Genomic DNA, 27,869 nt, shown 5'->3' on the forward strand with positions numbered 1-27,869 from the left:
AATTTCTTCCCTTTTTCTAGTCTACCCCTTCCAATCTTCCCATCCCCAACACCGGGCCCCTGTTCAGCATAGCAGGTGAAGCCGCCTGGGCGAGGTAATAGTCCTCCTCTTCAGTTGTATCCCAGATCCAAAAGTCTCCTGCTCCAGGACACTACCGTTCAGGTGGTAGAGATGGGATCCCTCGCTGAGTCCGAGGGAAAAACCAACCCTGGAAGGTAAACGGATTAAAAGAGAAGAAAATAAAGATGATTATTATTATTATTATTATTATTATTATTATTATTATTATTATTATTATTATTATTATTTTGCTAGTTGCTTTACGTCGCACCGACACAGATAGGTCTTATGGGGACGATGGGACAGGAGAGGGATAGGAGTGGGAAGGAAACGGCCGTGGCCTTAATTAAGGTACAGCCCCAGCATTTGCCTGGTGTGAAAATGGGAAACCACGGAAAACCATTTTCAGGGCTGCCGACAGTGGGGTTCGAACCTACTATCTCCCGAATACTGGATACAGGCCCCACTTAAGCGACTGCAGCTATTATTATTATTATTATTATTATTATTATTATTATTATTATTATTATTATTATTATTATTATTATTATTATTATTATATTACAAGTTGTTTACCGTCGCACCGACACAGATAGGCCTTATGGCGACGATGATATAGAAAGGGAGGCAGTGGGAAAGAAGCGGCCGTAGCCTTAATTAAGCTGTGAAAATGGGAAACCACGGAAAGCCATCTTCAGGGGTGCCAACAGTGGGGTTCAAACCCACTATCTCCGAATGCAAGCTCACAGCTGCGCACCCCTAACAGCACGGCCAACTCGCTCGGTACATTCATTAATCAGAAGGTGTCTATACAATTTCAAGGTCCATTTTAAGGAATATGAGAAGTTCCCCGGCCCCAAACGACAAAAAATAACTACCGGGCGAGTTGGCCGTGCGGTTAGGATCGCGCAGCTCTGAGTTTGCATCCGGGAGATAGTGGGTTCGAATCCCACTGTCGGCAGCCCTGAAGATGGTTTTCCGTGGTTTTCCATTTTCACACCAGGTAAATGCTAGAACTGTACCTAAAAATACGGCCACGGCCACTTCCTTTCAACTCCTAGGTCTTTCCTATCCCATCTTCTCCATAAGACCTATCTGTGTCAGTGCGACGTAAAGCAGAATAGCAAAAAAATAACGAGTCAACTTTTTAAAATCAACAAGTGTAGTTTTAACAATTATATTTTACAATCTAACGAGGACAGAAGCAAAAAGACTTTATGATAGACGCTTTACTGACCTTTTTAAATAATGCTTTCACCCACTCGAGCTACTCATCATTGTATTCATTCATTCATTCATAGATTTTAAGATGTTTCTTGTGTGTTTCGATAACTACAAAAGATCAAAACATGTACCAGATAAAGAATATGAATAAATGTATCTGTTAAATTGTGCATGTTGTCTATCAAGAATTGAAAAGTATTGAAATTCTTAAGAAATGAAACCGAGTCCTAATTTCTTTCGTGATGGAATATGAATTTACGAGGGCAGTTCAATGAGTATGGAAAGAGACTCACAAAATTGCTCCTTCTGTCGCTTTTCCTAGACCTATACGGATGGCAGATGGCCTGTGTAGCCACCCTGTTTTACGGGCGGATGCCCTTCCTCACGCGAACAGTAAAGTCTGTTCACGGAATCTGTGAAGTATGGTCGCGCATGACGTCACTCCGGAGAGGATAGAGCGTGATCCTTTACTTTCTCCCAGCTAGTCTCAAGATCTGATGAAATTCAAAAGAAACACTACTCTTTACAGTTTACTTGAAATAAAATCTATGCGAGCATCCAACTTCATCTTCGGATCTAAATAATGGACTTTTCTTTTACATAAAAACCATTGTCTGAGTGTTTTTACCATTTGCCAAGATAATCATCCTTATGCTATATTCAATCTTTCCCTGCTTGCAACACTGAGCTCTTCCATTTACTACTCTTTATTTACTTCCTCGTTGTCTTTTTCCATTCATTTGTCTTGTAGAATTCTTTCATCTCAGAATTATTGTTAATGTTGAAACCATTTCCAAGCAGATAAATTAGGGGCCCCCATACCACGGAAAACGTAAAATTGAGCAATTTCCTCAATTGTGCCGAAAGTCGAAGTGTTAAAAGGCCTGGAAAGGTTTCAAATTGTCGGTATTCAATATCTCTATCAAACTTAAAAACAAATTTTTAAAATCACTTCCGGCCTAAATGCAGTTTTGGATAAACCGCCTGTAATCACTTGTTTCTTTACTCGTTTTCTTTTGGATTATCCGAGCCAAATTAACTGATTTACACAATTACTTCTGTAATGTGTTTTTTGTTTCAATATCCTCAGGCGTTTTCTCGATTTTTTTGAAAAATATCCACACCAAATGTAGTTATAAAGGTTCAAGTGAAACTCTTCATTGACGCACATTAGCGCTCGTAGTTGTAGAAAAATCCAAACTGCTAATCTAATCGACCGGATAATGACGATTATGAAAAGGATTGTAATTTTTAAGAATAAAAAACATATTCCCATAGTTTATTATATTTTAGGTACCTAAAATTCGTAACTCATATCCATAGGATGTTTTCAACGTTGCGTTGCTCGCCTGAAGCTCTAGAAGTGTGAATATTTCTATCTTCCATAAAATTCCTTCCCCATAGAATTACTTTACTTGAAAGGAGTTGGAATAACTTGAATGAATCACTACAAAAATAGTGAAAGTAGATTAAATGCAGTAATTTTTTAACTCAAAACTCGTTAATTGTCAACGACGTTGAAAAGTAGATGTTCTATTTAATTATTTATTTATTTATTTAAAATTGTCTTGGGCGCGTAATCCTCAAGCCATCAGCATGTCTACTGGAATGTTAGTTTAGAGGTACTTGCCTTAATGAATGTTGTATTGACAGCTATTTGATTGCTCATTTTGAACCGATTAAAACATATAATTCACGAACATGACAAATACGCCAACATACTTGTCAAACAGGGTGAATGTCTCTTATTATCTGAAATAGAGGTTTACACATTCACACACACATTAAGGTGCTAAATTTGTACAACCATTATTTTAGTTGAAATATTGTTGCTGCGCCTGCTATGTGACGATGCCAGAGAAATACTGACCCGTAACACAAATATCACGAGTACCCCGTCGGAAGTCCTGAAGACGTTCGTGATTTCTCAATTTCGTACCAGAAAAATGTTGGTCTGTACCTTAATTTTAAGACTGCCTTTCAAACCTATCCCTCTCCTGTCCTTACAATGCCGAAATCTTTCGATTTGTCAGTGTGAAGTAAATGCGTTAGCAAAGGAAGAACAATAAATTATAGTAACAGAATGAACCACTGATACGCAATTTATCGTAGCTTCGACGTATGAACTTCGCAGTATTGAAAGATCCGTTCTGACAGTTCTTAGTGGGGGGGGGTCCATTTACTGCCTGCCTGGGAGGGGAGAAAAAGTGGGGGTATGGTTGCCATGGCCACGTGGACGGACCCACTGCTGTTGCCATAGAGATGAGATCATGTTGCTTGGAGTTGCCAAACCTCTCACTTCTGAGTTACGTACAACAGAACAAAGTGGTCTGAACGAACGAGCAGGTGATCCGGAAGCGAAGGTAAGGAGAAAGGAATATAGGAATGCGGCAACACCATATAATGTTCCTCCCTCCCGCCCAGTCAAAACGCTTTTTTTAATATTATGGGTATAGATATGCCTTTGCTGGTGAGATGTAGTGTTTACAGTGCACTATGTCTTCTGGTATGGGCTATATCAATTTTTTTACTTTCATTGACCTGTCTCAGTCTCATCCTTGGTTTTGACAATATGAAAGTGACTGAGGTACGAGTGATGCTAGTAATTCCATTCCTTTTTCAGCCAGTCCCTGTTATGAATGGTGTGAAAATATCGCTCATAGGGTCGGTTGGTGTATGTATTTCGGTGGGCTTGGCAGACTGATATGTAATAGCAGCGGATTTCTCGGTGAGGAAAGCAACGGGAAAGTACCTCACTCCTTATTTCCCTAGCACGCCTCTTCAGTGACGCCTAGGCTATTTATGACAGGTCTTGGCCGAGCTGCAGAGGATCAAACCAGCCTTCGGGCTGAATACCCAACATACAACACACATGGGCATAGATGAGTGATGGTCCCTTAGGACAGAAAATGCCACTGTTACACTTCTTGACGGAGGGCAGCAGCTTCGTTAATACTGACCTGCGATCGATGAAGAGTTCCAATGCCGAAATGGCTTTGAACTAGACTGTGACTCACGGAACTATAAGGGGCAGTCAAATGGAAACCGAACACCCAGCATAACACACAATCCACGCGAAAGGTGGCAACACTGTCGTTACGTATCGATACTGCCATCGCCGTGGAGGGAGAAATACATAATGTCAACTCGCAGGTGCACGCAGTTGTTGGATTATGTCTTTGCTGGTGCGCGGACTGGTCTAGTGTGTTCGTCCAGCTGTAGAAATGGAGGCAAGCAAAGAAGAGCAGAGAAGTGTGGTTCGTCTTCTGGTGGCACACCGTTATGAAGACACTTTCCAGAAACTACGACGCACCATAAAGTCAAAACTACCGAGCTCGATAGCTGCAGTCGCTTAAATGCGGCCAGTATCCAGTATTCGGGAGATAGTAGGTTCGAACCCCACTGTCGGCAGCCCTGAAAATGGTTTTCCGTGGTTTCCCATTTCACACCAGGCAAATGCTGGGGCTGTACCTTAATTAAGGTCACGGCCGCTTTCTTCCCACTCCTAGCCCTTCCCTATCCCATCGTCGCCATAAGACCTATCTGTGTCGATGCGACGTAAAGCAACTAGCAAAAAAAAAGGTCAAAACGCCCTGAAATGCTGTCGGACGGAGTCATCTTGTTACATTATAATGTTCGCCCCCATACGCTTCAGCGATTTGCATGGGAAACACTTCGACATCATCCGTACAGGCCGGATCTTTCACCTTGTGATTTTCACAATTTTGGCGACCTGAAGAAAGACATTCGTGGATGTCGATTTCAATCGGACAAGGAAGTGCAAGATGATTGCGGTTGTGCGTCCGTCAGCGACCTACCTCTTTCTACAAAACTGTAATTCATCGGCTCGTCTCCCAGTGGAATAAATGTTTTAACGCTTTTGGTAATTACATTTTGAATGAAACCAATCCATGGTCGCATCATAGCGGATGTTTGGTTTTCATTTGACTGCCCCATATAGATCAGTAATACTGCGATGCGGAATTATTTGCCATAATTTGCGTCCACAAAAATAAAATTAGCATTACCGGGACACCAATATTTAAAGTATGTGTTTAACCAAAACCAATTGAGCCGAATGAATAAAGAGAAAGAGATGCATAATTCCATCGAACGGGGCCGATGACCTTCGATGTTAGGCCCCTTAAAACATCAAGCATCATCATCATCAATTCCATCGAACAATGCAAGATGGATTATTTTAGGCATACGACGAAGAGATCTTCGGGATTAGAGGTCGAAAATCGAATATTCACAGTTTGTTTTCAGTCACTCGACCGGGTCAGGAACGGAATGAATGAAGCCCCATCTAGCAGCGAGAATAGGAATTGTGCCGGCTGCCGAATCCTGTCGCAATCCTCTGGGGCAATGATTAAGGAATGACAGATGAAATGAAATGGTATTTGAGGGTGTTGCTCGAATTAAGGATGTCAGGAAAAATCGGAATACCCGGAGAAAAACCTGTCCCGCCTCCGCTTTGTCCAGCACACTTAGAGTGACCGGGATTTGAACCACAGAACCCAACGGTGATAGGCCGGCACGCTGCCGCCTGAGCCGCGGAGGCGAGGAGAAAGGGTGAAAATAAACTCGTGTGTTCTTTTCATGCACACCCGCAATGGAGGTGAGCTGCATGTACCATTTTAATAACGTATCAACCATCCTGCCAATCTTTAATTTTTGACAGTACACGAGGAACCGAACCCAGCAGCCAATAGCACTAATCATTACTGGGGGCGGACGGGAAGACAGGTAGAGGAAGACACATTTTTGATGGATAGTTGAAGGTGCTCAAATATAAAGCGTGATCATAAAGTTCCCATTTGAGGGCGATGCTGCAGCAGACATGCAACGTAGTGCGAATCCGATGCGAGTACACAGGGTGAACCGAAATTCGCGCACACGGGCAACTCCTCACATGCCAGCAATAAGAAAATGGTCTCTCACAAAAGTTCATCCTGCGAGTATATCCGGCAGAAAAAGGACATTGAAAAGTGGCAATCTGGCAACACTGTAACCACATGTAGGGTAACTACCTCTGTCAGCACATAATAGTTGCGCTGTACAGTTGGTGCAGTGGATAGAGTTTTGGGTTAGCATGCAGGAGGTTGAGGGGTCGATCCTGGGTTGAGGCGTATGATTTTTATTTCGTAAAAGTAGTCAAGGTGGTATGGTATCTGGCATCTTAATCGTCAGCAGCGAGTAAATTCACGCCCAAGACGTGGAAAGCGCGTCTTTCAAAGCTGACCAATGAAAACGATTGTTCGTTCATTTCTAGGATCGTAGTATGTAAGTGCAAATGGTTTCTAGAGGACGCGCTGCAATCGCTGTTTGGTTTTTCTCACTTCGTACTTCTCCTAACACAGAGGGTTCTCATATTTAATAACTTCTCGAATACCAGTCGACTGTGTCTGGATTTGATCTACAACCCAAGCGCGGGAGAAGACGTCACGCACAGTCCCTTCGTTCTTCTCATCAAATCTTTGGCTCTCTTCTAGTCTCTGTTACTACTGCGTTTCTCATTTCCTCGCACAGCTCCCTGGAGGCTGGTTCATTCTCCGGATGCGATCGAATCGTTTATTCTATTCCTCTCAACACAAGACAAATTGCAAACAATACTTGTTCCAATACTCTCACTCGATCTCGGCTTGCCAGGCTGAGGCCTTCAGTTCAGCGGGTTCGGTTTTCGATTCCCGGCGGGGTCTGGGATTTTAATTAGTACTTGACTCAGCATGTTTATGCAGTAACAGGAAAGAATGCAAACTAATTTGGTTATTAGGAAGCCTCGACTAGCCCGTTCTTCTGTTATGTAGCAAGTGTAACATAAATTAAAGGGGTTCTGCTAGGCCACACCCCTAAAATTTATGCAAAACTCATAACACATGCGTTGTGTAGGGTAGAATATACAGTACTTCTTACCCGCTTTAATAACTTCGCATTCTAACTTGTTACTGCCTAGAAATCCGGACTCTATTAATTTCAAAGGAAAGGATTTTCAGGCAGTAAAAGGTTAGAATGCAAACGTATTCGAACAAGGCGCCAGTGTTTTCTACCCGCATGACAATTCTGCAGTGAGATTTGCATAACTACACTGGTCGACAAGGTTTATTTCACAATAAAGCTGATTAGTGAACCTAATGCATTTTGTCATACTGAATTCAGATATGTAGACAGTATGTTTCCATCAGGCACAGTCTTTTTTTGACAGCAATTTTTTTTAAATTTGGTTTAGCATTCTCTTTCACCTGTCATAGGAACATTTATCTCATATGTATCGATTTTATTCAAGCTGCATTTAAGGAAATTATATGTAATATCATGCTGAAGCACGAAAAGACAAGACTGGGCAGGTTCATTCCTGTTTTGACACGCGCAGACCTGTCAGTCTGGCATTGTGATATGTCAATATAGTGTAGACAGAGACCGTGTTAGCACGAATATCACTAGTGAAATATTTCCTTCCTGGGCATGCCACTCTCTTCAAGCAGGTGTGAAGAATTTGTAAACATTCTTGGAATGAATACGCTGGCAACGCGCCGAAAATGTGCGAACGCAATGTTAGCGATTAAATGCTTGAAGAGTGAAGTGGACTGTCCGGCTATACTGGAGTCGACCCCACTTCATGTTCCAAGCAGACGAACGAGGCAGAAATGTACATTCCACCTGCCCAAATGTAGGACGGTGGCGCGTGAAAATTGTTGGTTCATGCAAGCTCTTAGGACAATAAATCAGCTGGAAGGGTCACTCGACATTTTTCACCACCATTCCACTGCAATTCGTAAAGCTCTTCTCAAGGACGGAACGTGATAAGTTTGTAAATTATGTAAATAATCTGTATAAAACATGTGATTTATATCTTTATTTGTATATTTGTATGTATATTAATTCTTCTTCTTGTCCGTTTCACCCTCTTTGGGGTACGATAGATCAATCAACGGTTAGTGAGTCGTGTTTTCCTGTCCTTCCAGTACTTTTTCACTCTTTCAGATCTTGCCTTCCTTTCTTCTTCAGAAATTCTGTACAGTCGATTGGGCTTCACCCTGACCTGAAACCACATTTTATTTTTGGTTATTTTCTTTGCAGATCCATCTACAAGCATCTCTTCTGTAATTTGGAATTCTCGTAGGTCCTTCTCAGTTTCCTTAAACCAGTTCGGCTTGGTTTTCTTATTACGGAAATAGTCGAAGATTCTTTTAGTTATCCTTTTCGGATCCATTCTTAGGATGTGGCCATAGAAGTCAATTCTCCTTTTCCTTATTGTGTCGGAAATCCTTTCTGATTTCCTATACAGAGTTTCATTGCGGATGTGTGAAAGTTCGTTATTATGAAATTTGGGGCCTAGAATTTTTCGTAGAATATTCCTTTCCTTTATCTCTAACTTTTCCATTGGACCATGCATAGTTATAGATAGAGTTTCTGCAGCATACAGGGCTTCCGGCTTGACTACTGTATTATAATGTCTGATCTTGGAATTCCAGGAGAGGGATTTTTTGTTATAGGTGTCTTTCGTAAGCTTATTTAATTTAATTATTTAATTTAATTTTAATTTATTTTTTATTTTATTTTCTATTACATCTTCTGTAATTGGGATATCCTGTAGGTGATAAATAAATATATTCTATTTTATTCTATTCTGCAGTGTATTGGTATGTTGTGTTTTAGTGTTTTTATTTTTCCATCATGCCAAGAAAGTGTGTAAACTATGCACATATTTTCTGCTATATTTGTGGTGAGCTGACCTTCAAGTCTCAGAGGCAACATTTCATGTGGCATGTGAAAGACTATTATGAACTTCGCTTTCACTATCGAGTGGGTGATTTTGATAAGAGCTGGGCCCCAAATACGAAAGTCAATCAAATATAAACGGGATTTTTTCCTGAACATCAACAGTTGGTAGGACTGGCCCCGCGCTTCTGCTACGCTTAGGCAGGACCGTTAGGAGTGGGGGGAGCGTGATGTTAGATATTTCCAGCCGTTTCGTCAGCAACGCTCACGATGTCGGAGCATCAACTTCTTCTTCTACTACTTCTCACATAAAGTTGGTAACCACCATCATGGAATAATATTATTCTTTCATTGTCGGTTACATCACAAGTTTCTCTGTATTATTTAGCGACTCAAGCTTGTCACCAGGACAAAAAAAGTCAGAGACAAGAAGTCGGAGTATATATAGCGTCTGGACTACGAATTATTATTTATATCCTTTATGAAGTATTAGTTACATTTGACCTTTTCTTACCTTCTCCTGCTGTTAATGCAGCTTTGGATCCGGTGGCTGGACGCAGTTGTCTCAAATTTGTTTCTGCGACAACACGAAAAACTTGACACGCTTATCTCCAATTGAAGGAACTGGCACAAGAACTATGCGGCTCCAAATTAGGAACAATTAGGGATGTCGCTCTGTATGGCTCCGAGTGCTGGCCATCAACAGTCAAACACGAACAAGCACTTCATGTCATGGAGATGCATATGCTTCGCTGGTCACTTGGACTGACCCGGCTAGATGATATCACCAACATAGACATCCGGAAAATCATGGGAGTTGCCCCGATTGTAGACAAGATGCTTGAAACCCAAATGAGGTAAATCTATTGTAAAGACGGCACTACGCATCACGGCATCCTGAAATCACCCACGTGGTCGGCCCAAAAAAACGCTGCCTTGATCGCCTTCAAGAAGACATGCGCTATGTTCATCTTGTTGCAAAAGATGCACTCAATAGAACCAAGTGGAGATTGACTTGCAATACAGCGGAACCTGCTCTATTGCAGGAGAAACACAAATCACTAATGACGAGAGGAGACCCAAAATACCTGCAGAAGTTGGGTTAATTCATGTACAGTAACTAGAAACAATAAGAACATACAAATTAAAGTGGAGATTAAATGTGACACCTGGAATCAGAAGTTGCTAAGTCATTTATTCTAAACTTTACAGGAGATATAGCTGAAAGTTTTCACAGTTCTTAAAGTACCAATATATCGCCATAAATCTCTTGTTCGTGGTTTTCTTCATTGCAGGCGATTAGTATGTCGTCGTTGCCGGGACAAAACCTCCTATGTGATAATCTTTTTGGAGATATACTGACCCGCAGCACATCATTATGAAGAGCAACAATGCCTTGAAAATATTCACACAGTATTGTACCTTAGATGAGAGAACCTTACCGGTCAAAGTTCTAAGCTAAAATATTTCACATAGGAGGTTTTGTCCCGGCAGCAATGATATGCCATGAACTTGAGGAACAGAAACTAGCAAGCTTTCTTTGAATGGCAGAAGGGACTCGACGACAAATACTACCCAACAATGCATCCTGTGAGGAAAACGCCATCATCTGGTTTCAACCTCCCTCGTAGACTACGGTCCAAGAACTGTGCAGCCTTCCACTACAAGTGGAACAGAATGTCAACATCCAAGATGCCCTCTCTACTCACAAACCGTGGCTTCGAAAGAGGACAATCTACGTTAACGTTAACAAAAGCAATGCAACTCTATTTTCAAAACGTGCCAAGACTAACCCTCTCCACTGGTCCTTTTTGGCAAAGTGATCCGGTGAAGAAATGCAACTAAATACCTGGGAGTTACCCTACTTTCAAAGACCATATTAATTCGATTTCGGCCCAAGCGAATAGACGCTTATCTGAAATTGTACCCCTTATGAAAGTCGATCAAGGTCTTGACCTAGAAAACAGGCTCACGCTGTACAAGACATTACTTCGACCAATTCTAGAGTATGCCAGTGCCAGTGGGGAATGGCATCCAAAACCGTGTGCTTCGTCTCATCTCAGGTGCACACCGGCTTGGACGGAATCGGGACAACCAACCCTCCCTAAGCATTGAAGAGAATAGAACCAGAATAAATACGACGTCCCAGAAATTTCATTCTGGACTAATCCGCAAGCCCAATCCCCTCATCACTACGTTGGGCAACTATGATATCCTTGGCCTCCGCTATAAACGATCCGAGGTCATTTCTAAATTTAGTCGTCCCTAAAAATGGCGCAGGTCACATTCTGAACAGTTCCGTCTCCGTTCCAACAGGTCCCCTCACCTTCACATCAATGCAGCCCTAGTTAGACAAGTAATGAAATAGCACCCAAGACCCTTATAGGTCGAACGGCTAATATCCTCATCAGAATCGGCACGTCCGTATTCTGTTTGAGATTTAGGCATGGGCGGTACTACACAACAGACGATCCAGCACATCATCACCGATTGTAAGATAATGGCAGTGCTAGTGACTTTGGTCTAGTGACCCCACAAATTATAGACTACACACAAAATATTGATATGCGTATATAGTAGTATAGATCATACCTAAAACAGAGACTGTATCTCCAGCCATACGCTAAATAAATCATCATAAATGAAAGATAATTGTGTATAGGTTTGCTAATAGGTCTTTAATACGGGAAGTAAAAGCCGGGGAAGTCCAAGAGCAACATGGTAGTGAACTGCTGAAACAGCTTTGAAGAAGAAGGACCTTCCAGTGGGCCAGATACAGAAGTGAACAGAGTACTCTCTATGGACCAGAAAAGTGGACCCTGAATAACAGTCGATCAGGGAAGAGAAGAGCAAGAAAGCAGTTTACAATGAAATGTACCGAAAAATAGAACGGTCTTGTTCTTGCGCCAAGCTGTGGCGAACATGGAACAGATTCAAAATTGCAACAGCATAGCATTTTGACCACACGGATACTGCCAATTTTAGGAAGTTGTAGTTACTTTTGTACATTCCTTCTTGTTTACTGTTAATTGATGCTTGTTGTTTTAAGGGGCCTAACATCGCAGGTCATCGGGCCCTTACTGTTAATTAGTGTACGGTCATGTGATACTGAATTTAGCCCTAACTGGTGTTTCCGTTTCTGTTTCAGCAACGGCCTGTCCAGCAGACCCTATGCGGCACCCTACAGAGGGACACCAACTGGAAATGCCTTATCCTCACCCTGCTCATCTACGGCTGTCTCGGGGCCGTCACGTGGTGCCGCCTTACCGAGGTCACCAAGGTCAGCATTGTCCGTCCGTCAGTTCGTCCATCCCTCTGTTCGCCCGTGTGCCCACCAGTATGTATTCAGTGTGGTGTGTTCACCCGTAGAAGTAGCCACACCGCATTTCCTACCTCATCACAGCAGAATATCAGAGCTACGCCTATTTATGTGTTTATTTATTCTTCTTTCGTTTTGCCGACTATGGATCACGTTAATTTGAATTCAGCTTTATCTCTTTCTGAGCTTTAATCCTCGTCCAGTTCTCCTTCATCCCTTCATTCTGCAATCTCCTCATTTCTTCTGTCCATGGCGCTTAGCTACGGGATCTAACTTTTTCTTGAAACCTCTTCGTGGCCTTCATTCTAGACTTGTAAGCATCCCTGTTGCTGCTTTCCGTTCCTTGTATTCCCGTTTCTTCCAGGTCTTTCTTCACCTTCTGATACCAACGCACCGTACTTTTCTTAATCTTAAAAAATCTTATTATCTGATGATCAGCCTTCCCACCTTCATTCTGTAGATATGTCCGATGAAAATGGCTCTCTTCTTCCGGATGGTATCGGAGATCTTTTCCACCTTGAGATTTAATTCTTGTTTCTGATTTTCATTCTGTATGATCCATCCTCTGTTCTTTGGGGTCCCAGTATCTTCCTCAGAATCTTTCCCTCCACCAGTTCCAACTTACTGACTAATCCTGTTTTTATCAGGTTCAAACATTCAGCTGCCTACAAAGCCTCCGGGCGGATGACTGTCTGGTAGTGTCTGAGTGTTGCGTTGATCGAGATATTGTTCTTGTAAGTGTTCGTAGTTTAAATTTATTTATTTATTTATTTATTTATTTATTTATTTATTTATTTATTTATTTATTTATTTATTTATTTATTTATTTATTTATTTATTTATTTATTATGCTTTGTTGGTGACGAAGCTAGGTCTCTTGGCCTTCTCTTACAGATAGCCACTGTAGTAATACATGAATGGAAGCAGAGCTTAGAGTATTTGTAACTAATTTATACAATAATACAGTACAATTTTCTTTTCTAACTCAGTCATTCACTCATTCATTTTGTCAGCTGCATTCAGCAGGTAGTCTCGGCATGCAGTCTTAAATTGAGTTACAGAAGTGGTACGAAATACTGTATGAGAGAAAATCTTGAATAATACGGACACATCTACAAATTTATTTACGTGGTTATAGATTAAGTTACATTTTCGTATGAACAGATAATATATCCTTGAATTCTAGAGATATCTGATGTAAGAAACCCATTCTGAGTAAGAATTTACTTGTTCTTAAAATCTCACCCCTGCTTTGTGCTGATGATATATGTTTAATAACCTCAATATAATGTCAAACAGCAGATTTTGATTTGTATTTGCTGTATTGTTTTAGTTTGTGCTTGTAATGATTTTTGTATATTTACTTGAAATAGATACAATTTTTATATATACAAGGTTTCAGCTTCAAAACTTCCCGATGTAAATAACTCATTACTTAATTTTAATGTAATTCAAACAAAATGCATGTCAGTTTAGACATTGAGGGGGGGAGTTTAAAACAAACATTAATTGCATTTTACATTTCTGCCCGTCATCCCCAGCCACCTCCAGCCTTTGAAATTTCAAGTGACACCCGTGTATTTTTAAACTTATTTTTTGAAAAATAATTATATTTTGTACATTTCATTCATTTATTCTCACATCTTTTGTTTGTTCTTATGTTGGTAACCTGGAACCATGAACAAAGAATGTGTAAATTAGCTGGGTGAAAATATGACTAATTTCCGGAAATTTAATTAATTCAATGAACTAAATTAAATATTTAAAATGCGCCCAAATGTTTGCTAGACACTTAATGCATATTATTTCGAAACTCCACGCGCAACTTCTAAGAGTTCCTTGACTAATCCGCCGAATATTTTCCGGTTGTTCTAATTTCCAGTTCTTGCTTTCTCTCCGGTGAAGTATAAATAACTTATTTCTAATTATCCAATAGTAGGAAGTCAAGAGGTGCTGCTGGTGGTGGTGATTATTGTTGAAGAGGAAGTACAACTAGGGAATCATCCTCATTCATCACTAATCAGGGGAGGAAGTGGAAGATTCCTCAGGCCTCCATACATCATACCGTCGGGGTCGGAAAAGAACATAAGCTGACCAAGGGAGGTCGATTAGGATAGACGAAACTGAGAATACTGGCACAAGTAAGTGGAAGATATGGCGAAACTCAGCTAAGAGACCCATGGTCGCCAACGCACGCTCCAAAGTTAAGAGCTCTTGAGCCTCGTTTAGCCGCATCTTACAAAAGGCAGAGGTGACCGGGTGTGGGAACCTTGCTGGCCATTTAGAACAACTTTCCCACCAATCAATTTTCCAGAAAGTCTTGTATCCAACCACTGACGCACAGGTGATAATCCACGTTGCTAAAGAAAAGACATGAGAACAAATTAACGAGATGTGCTAAGAAATATAGGGGGGTGTCAACTGAAATATCAAAGAGGGGTGAATATGGGTGAAACCTAAAATGCAATTAACACTGGTTTCAAACTTCCCTCTCACTATCTAAATTGGCATATTTTCCTGGGTTTAATTGAATTAAAATTATATAAATAGTTATTAAGACAGGGATATTTTGAAACGAAGACAATACAGATGATATCAATAAAAAGTAATGGCTGAAAAATGAAAAGAAAAACAAGTCTGCGAATGTAGAATGACCGCAAAAATTGCAGGAACACTTACGAGTTACTTTTTAGCTTTACCGAAATCTTTCACTATATAGCGCTGATATTCCTGTGATGACCGAATTTTCTTCCTCATCTCTCTGTCTTCTGTCCTCTCCTTCTTTGTTCTAGCCTCTCCTTCTCTCTCTGTAGTCTATTTACTCTGTAAAACTTTTCTATTCTTATCAAAACACAGGTTGCTGTAAAGATGACTGTAAAATCGTCATCCCTCAATTCGGGCCACATTTAGCACATTAATAAGAGCAGTGTATTGTCATTTAATGATATTACTATCAATTATTTTATGTTAAATCCTTAATAAAGCTATGCATATATATATCGATATTCTGTCCTTAGCCTAAAGGAATTTGATAGCCATGTACTGTTGGGAGATCAGAAGAATGCACATGCCCGGTGAGGCACGGGGTGAAGGGGTTTTCACCAGCAGAGCTAGTGACGCAATGGTTACCATAGCAACTCCGCTACTACTCTGGCGACTTTATATTATCTTCTACTGGCAGCTCTTCACTCTTGTCAGTTGTAATCCAGCAAACTGCAAAGTGCGAGTCAATGTTTTCGTGTAGCAGATAAGAGCAGATAAGAACCGATCCGTCTGGGAAGAACAAGAAGTTCGTGCTTGCAGGCCACATTCCTCATTCTTGTATTCTTCTCATCTCTACACAGTACACTGGAATTTCTTGAAAAGCGTTAAGGATCTCATTAAATCTTTGTGACCTGTAAACCAATTGAAAGTGTTATTTGGCGTATTTATACTAAAAAATCAACATGGCATTTCAGTTTTTAAATAGAAATTTTGGTAATTACTTTCTATAACTTTCTTCGAGTGGGACTTACATGTTCCATTTAAAAAACTGGTTTATTAACTCAGTGCTTGAAAATATTCAGCGCAGCAAATTGCAAATCCTTCCTTTAATCATTATTTAACTGCATTAATTTTAAATAAGTGCCTCCGTAGCTCAGAAGGCAGCGCGCCGATCTCTCACCGCCGGGTTCCGTGGTTCAAATCCGGGTCACTCCATGTGGGATTTGTGCTGGACAAAGCGGAGGCGAGACAAGTTTTTCTCCGGGTACTCCGGTTTTGCCTGTCATCTTTCATTCTAGCAACACTCCAATATCATTTTATTTCATCTGTCAGTCATTCCTCATTGCCCTAGGGAAGTGCGACAAGCTTCGGCAGCCAGCACAATTCCTGTCCTCACCCCCTAAATGGAGTCTTCGTTCATTCCATTTCTGACCCGGTCGAATGTTTGGAAACAGGCTGTGGATATCCATGAATTTTAAATGACACCATTCACTTTGGAGGACGAGCGAAGTGGCTGAGTGGTTAGGGTCACGAAGCTGTGAGCTTGCTAGATCCTGGGTTCGAACACCACCACTGGTAGCGAAAAGATCGTTTTGCGTGGTTTCCCATTTTCATACCAGTCAAATGCTGAGGATGTGCGTTAATTAAGGCCTCGGCTGTTTCCTTTCTCGTTTTAACCCTCTTTTATCCCATCGTCGCCAAAATATCTAAGAGTGTCAATGCGACGTAAAACAACTGCAAACATATATTGGGAATATTTCTTTAAAATAAGTCAGCATCGCCATTCGAAGAAAAGGAATATAGCGTATGCCAGGAGGAAATTTGGTATAGTCGGAAAATGTTAGTCTGCTGTTTGTACGTGCTGAAGCAAAGTGACTTGACACGGTTTTGTAATGAATTCGTCCAGAATTGTCCAACGTCAGTTATTCAGTTTATGGTGACGGATGGCGGATGTGTATGGGAACCAGTGTGTATCACGTTGTACAGTGTTCAGATGGTATGGTGCTAATAAATGCTTAAGTATGACATTTCCCAAGAAACTCAGTGAAATTTTATTTCATTATGAAATGAATAAGATAAACCTTCAGAAGACAAACTCAGCAAAGAATCTAGGGCTCACAAGGTGTTTCAAAACGCACATGGAAAGGTCGTTAATGAAGGATGCAAGTCCTTAGGTTTCATCAAGAAACTTTAGAGAACTCAAAAAACATACGTGCTTTGACCACACTACAAAGTAGTGACCAATCCTACAAAAATGATATTGAAAAGGTTCAGAAGAAATTTCTTAAAATTGTCTACTGTAAAAGACATCAAATTTCTGCTCTAAAGGAAAGACTACCTTATAAATACTTACCCCAGGAATATAAATTCTCTACTCTTATTAATCGAAGAGAAGTTAATCAGCAAGTATTTCTGTATAAAATAACAAATGGCATAATAGATGATAGTGACTTACTTGCTAGGGTGAACTTCAGAGTACGGTTAGTTCGTATCCCACTATCGGCAGCCCTGAAAATGGTTTTCCGTGGTTTCCCATTTTCACACCAGGCAAATGCTGGGGTTGTACCTTAATTAAGGCCACGGCCGCTTCCTTCCAACTCCTAAGTCTTTCCTATCCCATCGTCGCCATAAGACCTATCTGTGTCGGTGCGACGTAAAGCCCCTAGCAAAAAAAAAAAAAAGAATACGGTTAACTAATTTGAGGACGCGGTAACCATTCTACTGTGGAGGCTCCAAGTCAATTAGTCAAAAAAATTCATAATTTTTTAGAATATGTGAACATTTTAATCAAATAACCTTGCATGTTATTAATATTGATTTTTCAATGCCAATTTGCGAATTTCTGCTTCACATTGGTTTACACATATGGTATCTGATTTTTTAAGTTTCTTTGTGAATAATACTAAGCTGTCGTTACTAAATTTTCCCAATATGTACATTACGTCACTGTAAATGTTGTCTTATTATGAATAGAGTATTTCATATTACTGTAGTTCCTTTGTGGTGGTAGTGGTGATTACTGTTTCAGAGGAAGAACTACTAGGCAACCATCCTCTATATAACGCTAATCAGAGCGAAAAATGGAAAGGATCCGACACTTCGAAAAGTGAAGGTATCGGCCAAAGAAAGACAAGGGCCACGAAGGGAGTAAAAATGAAAGACTCCCTAGGCCTCGAAAACCTAATAGCGTCGGGGTCGGAAAATAACAATAGTTGACCAAGGGAGGTCGGATGGGATAGATGAAAGTGAAGAGCCTGGCACAAGGAAGTGGAAGCAGTGCCAGGACTCAGCTAAGGGGCCGACACAAGCTCCAAAATTCAGAGCCCTTGGGGCCCTTTTAGTCGCCTCTTACGACAGGCAGGGGATTCGTGGGTGTTATTCTATCTCCTCCACCCACAGGGGGTGTAGTTCTTTTCACTGATAATATTAATTAATACACTTATTATAAATTAAAACAAATTATGGTTGTGCACGAAGATGCTTTGTTCGTCAGCGAGACAGACTCATTTTGCTTATTTTGTTTTGTTCTGTTCTCTTCTATTTTATTTTTCTTCAAACTTTTTAACATTTAAAATTTTTATGTCGTTTTTTAAAGTTCTGTGTACTGCCTTTTGTAACTGGAGGCAACCTACGTAAAAGGCAATGTTTAAATAAATAAATAAATAAATAAATAAATAAATAAATAAATAAATAAATAAATAAATAAATAAATAAATAAATAAATAAATGGTGTGGAGAATTTCATCATGTACGAGTAAGGACGTGCCAGAAACAGGTCAAGCAAAGTCAGCAGGCTGCTGAGGAAATTAAAAGAAAAATAGAACTCAAATATTTTCTCCGCTACACAGGAAAGCATAGAATGGCGGATATGTTTTGAGGCTTACAAGACGAGAGAGCCAGTACAGATTCTGTGGTTATTCATCTAAAAGTCTATTTATGTCTAATTATTAAACATGCATGCAATATGTATTTAGATGTGACACAAGTATAAGTATAGTAGAGTCTCGATTAACCGAGGTTTCCAGTTATCCGAGTCCGATCAAAAAATATAATTTAAATGACAAATTACGTTTGCATCAGATGTTACACAGGTATAAGTACAGTAGAGTCTGGATTATCCGAGTCTCCATTAACCGAGGTTTCCTGTTATCCGATCCCGATCAAAAAATATAATTTAAATAACAATCATGTTTGCATCGGATGTTACACAATTATAAGTACAGCAGAGTCTTGATTATCCGAGTCTCGATTAACCGAGGTTTCGTTTTATCCGAGCCCGATCAAATAATATAATTAAAATAACAATCAAGTTTGCATCAGTGACAAAAATTGCTGTTGCTTCACGGCTCGAGTCTAACCACTCTCTTCTGATCAGTACTAGATCGAACGTGCAACACGACGATTCTCTCGTTTCGCAGCTCGAATCATTTGTCACTGACCACGCGGCCGGATTTGTCAGTGATATAATCACTATGTCGACTGTCGTTCAAATATGTGGAAAAAGAACACGTGTGTTGATATCACTAGAAGATAAACTAAATACTATTAATATTTTGTAAAGAAATAATGGAAGAGGCGCTTCTATCGAGAGTTTGCAGGGAGACGAATGAAATCAGAGTAAAATATCTAGGTACGGGGCATTAAAAAAATATTAGAGAGAAAGAATTCTATATAATTGTTAAATGACCAAACCAAAGAATGTATTACATCGGGAAGAACAACATTTTCTTTTGTATTTTAAAATATGTGGCAAAAAGAAGTAAGAAAAATAAAACAAGCAGTAACGAAAATAATGAAGGGTAAAAGGGCTGTCCATCTCTGTGGTGTAGTGGTTAGTGTGATTAGCTGCCACCCCCGAAGGCCCGGCTTCAGTTCCCAGTTCTGTAACGAAATTTGAAAAGTGGTACGAGGACCGGAACGGGGTCCACTCTGCCTCGGGAGGCCAACTGAGTAGAGGGGTTTCGATTCCCGCCTCAGCCATCCCCGAAGTGTTCTGTCTATGGTTTCCCACTTCTCCTCCAGGCAAATGCCGGGATGGTACCTAACTAAAGGCCACGGCCGCTTCCTTCCCTCTTCCTTGTCTATCCCTTCCAATCTTCCTATCCCTCCCACAAGGCCCCTGTTTAACATAGCAGGTGAGGCCGCGTGGGCGATGTATTGGTCCTCCTCCTCAGTTTTATCACCCGACACAATATTTTACGCTCCAGGACAGTGCCCTTGAGGTGGTAAAGGTGGGATCCCTCACTGAGTTCGAGGGATAGACCAATCCTAGAGGGTAAACGAATTAAGAAACGAAGAAAGACAAAAAGAAAACACAACTCTGTCCTAAAATATGTAACACTGTATTACGTCCAGGACAAAAAAGGAAAAAATAGGTAATAACGTGTAGAATGAATAATATAATTACTATTAGTTTTAAGAATAATAGTTAATGTTGTAATAGATAAAATAATAGTAAGAGTTATAATGTAATGCACGTATCAAATAAATGTATTACAATAAACACATGCTCTCTCCCCAGTTTGAGGCGATCTGGAACTAGAGGATGCGGTGGTGAAGGTGGTGATTATGGTTTTAAGAGGAAGTAAAATTAGGCAACCATCCTCTATATAACACTCATCAGAGAGAAAAATAGAAGTGGTCCGACACTTCAAAAAATGAAGATATCGGTCAAAGAAAGGCAAGGGCCACGAAGAACGTGAAAATAAGACTCCCTGGGCCTCCAGTGCTCAAATACCGTCGATTTCGGAAAAGAAAAAAAGTTGATCAAGGGAGGTGGGATAGGACAGATGTAAGTGAGGAGCCTGGTACAAGTAAGTGGAAGTAATGCCAGGACACAGGTAAGGGCCCCAGGGTCGCCAACCCACGCTCCAAAGTTCAGAACCCCTGGGGCCCCTTTTAGTCACTTCTTACGACAGGCAGGGGATACTGTGGATGTTTTTCTACCACCCCTACCCACAGAGGGATGGAGCTAGAGGATAGAAGTATTGTGTTAAACGGTAGATCGTGGTGAAACAGTATTATTGAGTGGAGACGAAAGAAAGAGAAAGAGGAAATGATAAGCTTTCAGTGTTCTGCACAGTATTGCATGCTTGTTGTTTTCAAACGTCTGGAGCTCATATTAACCTGATTTACTTATTGAGCAAAGAGTTGGTCTAATTTCTTATCAAAAGTTAGGTTTATGTAGTCATCCGTTTTATCCCACTTTTTGCTTATCCGAACTAGTCTTGGTCCACATTAACTCGGGTAATCGAGATTAGACTTTAAATTTATATTTTGAAAGTGTTATTAGTTGCAATACAGTTTTTAGAACTTGTTTTTTTACATCGGATCGACACAGATAGGCCTAGATCTTATGCCGACGATGGAATAGGAAAGGGCTGTGAGGGGGAAGGAAGCGGCCGTGGCCTTAATTTAGGTACAGCCACAGAATTGCCTGGTGTAAATATGGGAAACCACCGAAACCATCTTCAGGGCTACCGAAATTCTGGTCCGAACCCACTATCTCCCGGATGCAATCTCACAGCTGCGTCCCCTAAAAACACCGCCAAATCGCCGAGCTCGATAGCTGCAGTCTCTTAAGTGCGGCCAGTATCCATTATTCGGGAGATAGTAGGTTCGAACTCCACTGTCGGCAGCCCTGAAAACGGTTTTCCGTGGTTTCCCATTTTCACACCAGGCAAATGCTGGGGCTGTACCTTAATTAAGGCCATGGCCGCTTCCTTCCCACTCCTAGCTCTTCCCTTTCCCATCGTCGCCATAAGACCTATTTGTGTCAGTGCAACATAAAGCAACTAGCAAAAAAAAAAAAAAAAAAAAAAACACCGCCAAATCGGCCGGTTTAGTTCCAATATCTTTAATATTTTGTATTATAAACTGATCACAATAAAAGGATACAATTACTGATCATCCGTGACCAGGAGAGAAGTCTATACTGTTCATTCACCCATCCATACTGGTTTAAATCGTTCATTTCTATTTCTTGTCCCATTGCCGAATGAGAGTTTGAAAGGTGTAGTGCTGGTGTCGTATAATAGAACAAAAGCAATCAGCCCAGTTATTTTATTGTCACAGTTGTGAAGTGGTGTCACGTCTCCTCGTTCCCAGGCCAGGCACGTCGTCACGTGACCAGAGAGACGCCGCTTCCCGTGTGTACGTGGACCGCATTACCAACAAGTACCCGTGTAGTCCATGTCCCACAAAGCGATCAATGGTCGTAATGTATACCAGTGGTAGTGTCATAATGAATGAAGACCCAGTAACGACTGCCAAGTGGACGTAGTTGACTGCAAATATGCGGCAGACTGTGTTAATTAAACCCAATTAAACCTACATTTTAGTCAATTAAATCCAAGTCATACCCAGGCTGAGCCTCTCCTTTATAGCAAAACCCCGTAAGTTAAGATTTGTAAATGTGTGAGAAATAAGAAAAACTGAATAATGAATTATTCAAAGGTTTTATATGCTTCTTCTTCTGATTTATCTGTTTACCATCCAGGGTCGGTTTTCCCTCGGACTCAGCGAGGGATCCCACCTCTACCGCCTCAAGGGCAGTGTCCTGGAGCTTCAGACTCTGGGTCTGTGGATACAGCTGAGGAGGATGACCAGTACCTCGCTCAGCGGCCTCACCTGCTATGCTGAACAGGGGCCTTGCGCGGGATGGAAAGATTGGAAGGGATAGACAAGGAATAAGGAAGGAAGCGGTCGTAGCCTTAAGTTAGGTACCATCCCAGCATTTGCCTGGAGGAGAAGTGGGAAACCACGGAAAACCACTTCCAGGATGGCTGAGGTGGGAATCGAACCCACCTCTACTCAGGTGACCTCCCGAGGCTGAGTGGAACCCGTTCCAGCCCTCTTACCACTTTTTCAAATTTCGTGGCAAAGCCGGGAAACGAACCCGGGCCTCCGGACGTGGCAGCTAATCACACTAACCACTACACCACGGTTAAAGGCATTTGTGTATAGGAAATGATAAGCTTTCAGTGTTTCTGAAATTTAAATATTGACTGGGAATGCCATGGAGGTATGAACTTCGTTTGTACAAATATTACAGTTGTTGCTAGTCTGGTTCAAAACTTCATGACTTACGCGATTTCAAAGACTAATGGATATTTTGTTATCATAACATGGCTCATGCTTCTTACAATAATATGTTGAATTATAATATTCATCTAGACTCACGTGTCAGTCAACAAAAAATTGCCAAGAAACTTCCGAAAATTGTGTTTATATGAAAGTGGTGGTGGTGATGATTGTTGTTTTAAGAGAAAGTGCAACTAGGCAACCATCCTGTATGTAACACTCATCACAGAGAAAAATGGAAGGAATCCGACACTTGGTAAAATGAAGGTATCGGCCAAAGGAAGATAAGGGCCACGAAGGGCATGAAAATGAAAGACTCCCTAGGCCTCCATACGTAATAGCGTCGGGATCTGATAAGAACAAGAGTTGACCAAGGGAGGTCGGATAGGATAGATGAAAGTGAGGAGCCTGGCACAAGTAAGTGGAAGCAATGTCAGGACTCAGCTTAAGGCCCGGTGGTCGCCAACCCACGCTCCAAAGTTCAGAGCCACTGAGGCTCCTTTTATTCGCCTCCTACGACAGGCAGGGGATACCGTGGGTGTTATTCTACCGGCCCAACCCACAGGGGGAGACAGGCAGGGGATACCGTGGGTGTTATTCTCCCGCCCCACCCACATGGGTTGTTTATATGAAAGTATACGCCGTAACATGATTTTGAAAAGAAAATCACTTTTAACCAATCTCTCTGTCACTGATGTCCCAGTCATACACGGTTTTCCAGAATCTTTGAATTTCTCCTTTATTCCGTATTTATCCTTCCATTGTTTTTTTCAAATCCTCAATTTTCTTTATATTAAATGGAAGATTCTGTTTGCACGCTCTTTTATCTGGCATCACATTTGCATTGGGAGTACTGTTAAGACGCTTGAGGTTGTAGCTTATAAGACCAATAACGTACTGGCTAGTATTATGTCTAAGTGCTCACTAGAATACATAAAACTCTTATACTGTGACACCTAAAATGTTACTGTCTTGTCTAGAGGCAGTTCAATGGGCAGGACGGACGTCTTGAACAGTGGATGTCATCAGGGTTCTAGAGGAGAGTCGTATAATATGGAATACCATTTACTTTTGGCAGTTATGAAATATAAATAAATATGGTTTGAAAATTCAAATAATTAGCCAAGATTCTCTATATTTTTAAATTGTAAATAGTTAATGTCTTCACGTCAAAATTATTTATTTCAAAAAGTTGCACTTGGTGGGTAATACGGAATAGCCGGCTAATATGGAATAGCAGGGTAAATAATATGTAAATTAAAATACAACTTCAATAAATTCATTCAGTTATATTTAAGGAACGTTCTTACAGGTGGACGTACAGAAATTTTAAAAATCGAAGAATAATATTGGTAATTAACTTAAATGATAATCTGTATACACTAATTATTCAGAGTTTTCTTTTTACAGTCACTTGTTCATTCAGTGACAAAAGTCACAGATGCAGAAACTGAGATCTATAGGTAATTAAATGTTATAATATACCAGGATTAATGCAATTAATTTTAATTAATTTTAAACGTCATTTTACTTTGAAACTAAAACAGTATTCCATATATCCCGACACACCATGTTTGAATTAAAGAATTCGTCATGCCCTAAACTTTGCACAACAAGGAAGTTACACTGGTGTAGCAATATAAGCAACTCTTGTACAATATGTAACATTGGATTTCCCAGGACTAAACTCAGTTTTGGTAATTAATACAAGCTTTTCAAATATTAAAAACAAATATTCTTGCTCCACGCACTCACGAGCATGTCGAAACTCAATACAAAACATCATGAGAACATTTACCGTAATTCGACGAGTTTCCACGTGAGAGCAGTACCTTACAGGCAAGATATTGTGGTATTCCTTATTGCCCGACTATTCCATATTACCCGATTCCCCTCTACTTGTGGCGGCCTCTAGTATTAATATATGTGTGTAAACTCATATGTTTATAAACTCCTTGAACTTTGTTTATGTTTGGAAGACTTCTATATATTGATGTTCTGTGCTTCTAATATTATCTATATTCTCTCTGATTATTATTCATGTTTTTACGTTCGTCCCCACGATACTTGGAGTGTTAATTAAACACATTAATACACCATCCCTGTTCTATTATTCAAGTACATAATCATCATCAATTACTACATTGGTAACCCCGACGTGATGGTACGAATCAAAAGTGGTTTCATGGTTCTAATTCAATCATCCCTTGGTCGCCCCTTTTAGTCGCTTCTCACGACAGGCAGGGTATACCGTGGGTGTATTATTCGTCTGCGTCCCCCAACCACAGGGGGTAAACAGAGAGAGAAAAGAAGAAGAAAGAAGGGATCCAACACTTCGAAAGATGAAGTAACGGATGAAGAAAGGCAAGTGCCACGAAGGGCGTGAAATGAAAGACTCCCTAGGCCTCGAATGCTCTAATACCGTCGGGGTCGTAAAAGGACAAGAGTTGACCAAGGGAGGTCGAACAGGATAGACGAAAGTGAGGAGCCTGGCACAAGTAAGTGAAAGCAATGCCAGGACTCAGCTAAGGGCCCCGTGGTCGCCAATCTACACTCCCAAGTTGAGAGCCCCTTGGGCCCCTGTTAGTCACCTCTTACGACAGGCAGGGGATACCGCGGGTGTATTCTACATGTGTTTAATTAACACTCCAAGTATCGTGGGGACGAACGTAAAAATATGAATAATAATCAGAGAGAATATAGATAATATTAGAAGCACAGAACATCAATATATAGAAGTCTTCGAAACATAAACAAAGTTCAAGGAGTTTATAAACATATGAGTTTATACTCATATATTAATACTCGAGGCCGCCACATACTCAACAAGAGTTACTTGAAAACCCCCGCAAATCAATGATTTAGAGAGTTTCAAATCCAGCCCAAAAGTTCCCAGTGTCCTCGCATTCATTTTATTCATCAGACTTACGGGTTTTCTACATAAATGATGCCCCTATGTTGCAGCTTTCATTTTCTCTCATAACATGCCAATGACGAAATGAGTGACTCAAGGGGTTTGAAAAATAACCAATTCAATTACTGTTTAACAAAGTTGGAGAAGAACGCGCACTATAATGAATTTGGAAAACGATCACAGCTGCGAATAACGCTACCTAACATTTGGACAGGAAGTGTCTTTAAGGACTACAACGTGCTAACAATGCACCGAGGATCGCGGTAGTTAAGGTGGCTAAATCACGTATCACTGCTGTTCCATCAGCCCAGCTGTGTGATTGTAGGTTCGATTCACAGGCTGGTGCACATTTTGTTCGATTAACGCCGTTTACAGTGACTGTAATATGGCCGCATATCATCCTGTTCCAAAGAGTGATTTTTAATTGATCCTGAAAAGGACCGTTTCTATCCGATGTTACGTAACCAGTTGGACTACGACGTGATGGTCTGTAAGTAGGAACCGGCTCCGTGGCTAAATGCTTAACGTGCTGGCCTTTGGTCACTGGGGTCCCGGATTCGATTCCAGACAGGGTCGGCAATGTCAACCAACATTGGTTAATTTCGCTGGCAAGGGGAAAAGGTGTATGTGCCGTCTGCATCATCATTTCATCCTCATCACGACGCGTAGATCACCTACGGGCGTCAAATCAAAAGGCCTGCACCTGGTGAGCCGAACATATCCTCGGACACTCCCGACACTAAAAGCCATCCCGGTATGCCATTCATCGTGAGGAAATGAATACGTGCTATGATGTGACCTGGTAGGTGTGGTGCGTTATATGGTGTTCGTGAGTTGGATTCGGTAGGTTGTGGATTCGAATCCCATGATGGCCGTCCTAGAAACGGTTTTCCTCGGTTTCCCATTTTCACCACTAGGCGAATGCCGAGACGGTACCTTAATAAAAGACCACTGCCGATTTCCCTCCCAATTCTTCCCCCACCCATCCTTAGGGGAAAGACGCCAAATCAGAGGGCACCCCTTAAAACCAATAGCAAAGAAAATTATTATTTATCCCCGCTAAAATAGACCACCTCTGTCGTTCAAAATATTTGCCTTATGCTGAATTCGAACCACTACACTGCCGATACTCACAGATCTTCTTCTCCAGCCCTTAACCGATTCAGCCACGAAGTCAACATACATGTTGCTTGCTAGAGGTTTAGTGATTAAGTACGGTCGTTCCACCTCGAAAGTTAACATACATGTCAAAGTCTTCAATGAAGGTTTACATTGTTCATTAAAATTTCTATTAGAGAGCACGTGGCACAACCTATTCATTCGATCGTAGTACGGGTACTGTGTAGAGATGAGAAGAATGCAAGAATGAGGAATGTGGCCTGCAAGCACGAACTTCCTGTTCTGCCCAGACAGATCGGCTCTTATCTGTTCGTATCTGCTACACGAAAACATTGACTGACACTTTGCAGTTTGCTGGATTACAACTGACAAGAGCGAAGTGCGGCCAGTAGAAGACAATATAAAGTCGCCTGGATAGTAGCGGAGTTGCTATGGTAACCATTGCGTCACTGGCTCTGCTAGTGAAAACCCCTTCGCCCCGTGCCTCAACGGGCATGTGCATTCTTCTGATCTCCCAACAGTACCTGTGTTATTTCAAGGCGCAATAAATCACATGTTTTCAGAATGGTCCTTAGTATTCGGCGCGGAATTGTGCAGAGTACTTTTTCCTTTGCTAGATCCATGGATCAATTTACAGTGATGACACATACGTAGGGGAGAGCCTTGTTGACCATAAGGAGACATTTCAAGTTAGTTGGTGTTCATAAAACTAAATTATAAGGATCTTTAGATTAAACGCGTTATTTGGGTTGCCTATCTCCGAAAAATAAGGAAATTGTGAACCACCCGGTATATTATGCAACACATTTTATTTCACGGCCAATTTCGGTTTTAAAAATTGGAATTTTGTTTGGGGCACCGTGTCGTAGTTTTCCCTAATTTTCAATAGATGGAAGCGCTATAATTAGCCTTCAAAATGGCGTCTGTGACGGAGGTGTATACCAA

At 40.9% G+C, this 27,869-nt stretch overlaps 1 protein-coding gene across 1 annotated transcript in view; it reads left to right on the forward strand.

The window, feature by feature from the left end:
• The first annotated feature begins 3,554 nt into the window (after window positions 1-3,554).
• Window positions 3,555-27,869, forward strand: part of LOC136883103 (transmembrane protein 151B-like) — a 54,512-nt gene continuing 30,197 nt past the window's right edge. The window contains exons 1-2 of the mRNA XM_068229585.1: window positions 3,555-3,647; window positions 12,155-12,286. Coding sequence (XP_068085686.1) covers window positions 3,555-3,647; window positions 12,155-12,286 — 225 coding nt within the window. The remainder of the gene's footprint in view (window positions 3,648-12,154; window positions 12,287-27,869) is intronic.

Source organism: Anabrus simplex, chromosome 11 (assembly GCF_040414725.1).
Source record: "Anabrus simplex isolate iqAnaSimp1 chromosome 11, ASM4041472v1, whole genome shotgun sequence".
In the NCBI taxonomy this organism is placed as follows: Eukaryota; Metazoa; Arthropoda; class Insecta; order Orthoptera; family Tettigoniidae; genus Anabrus; species Anabrus simplex.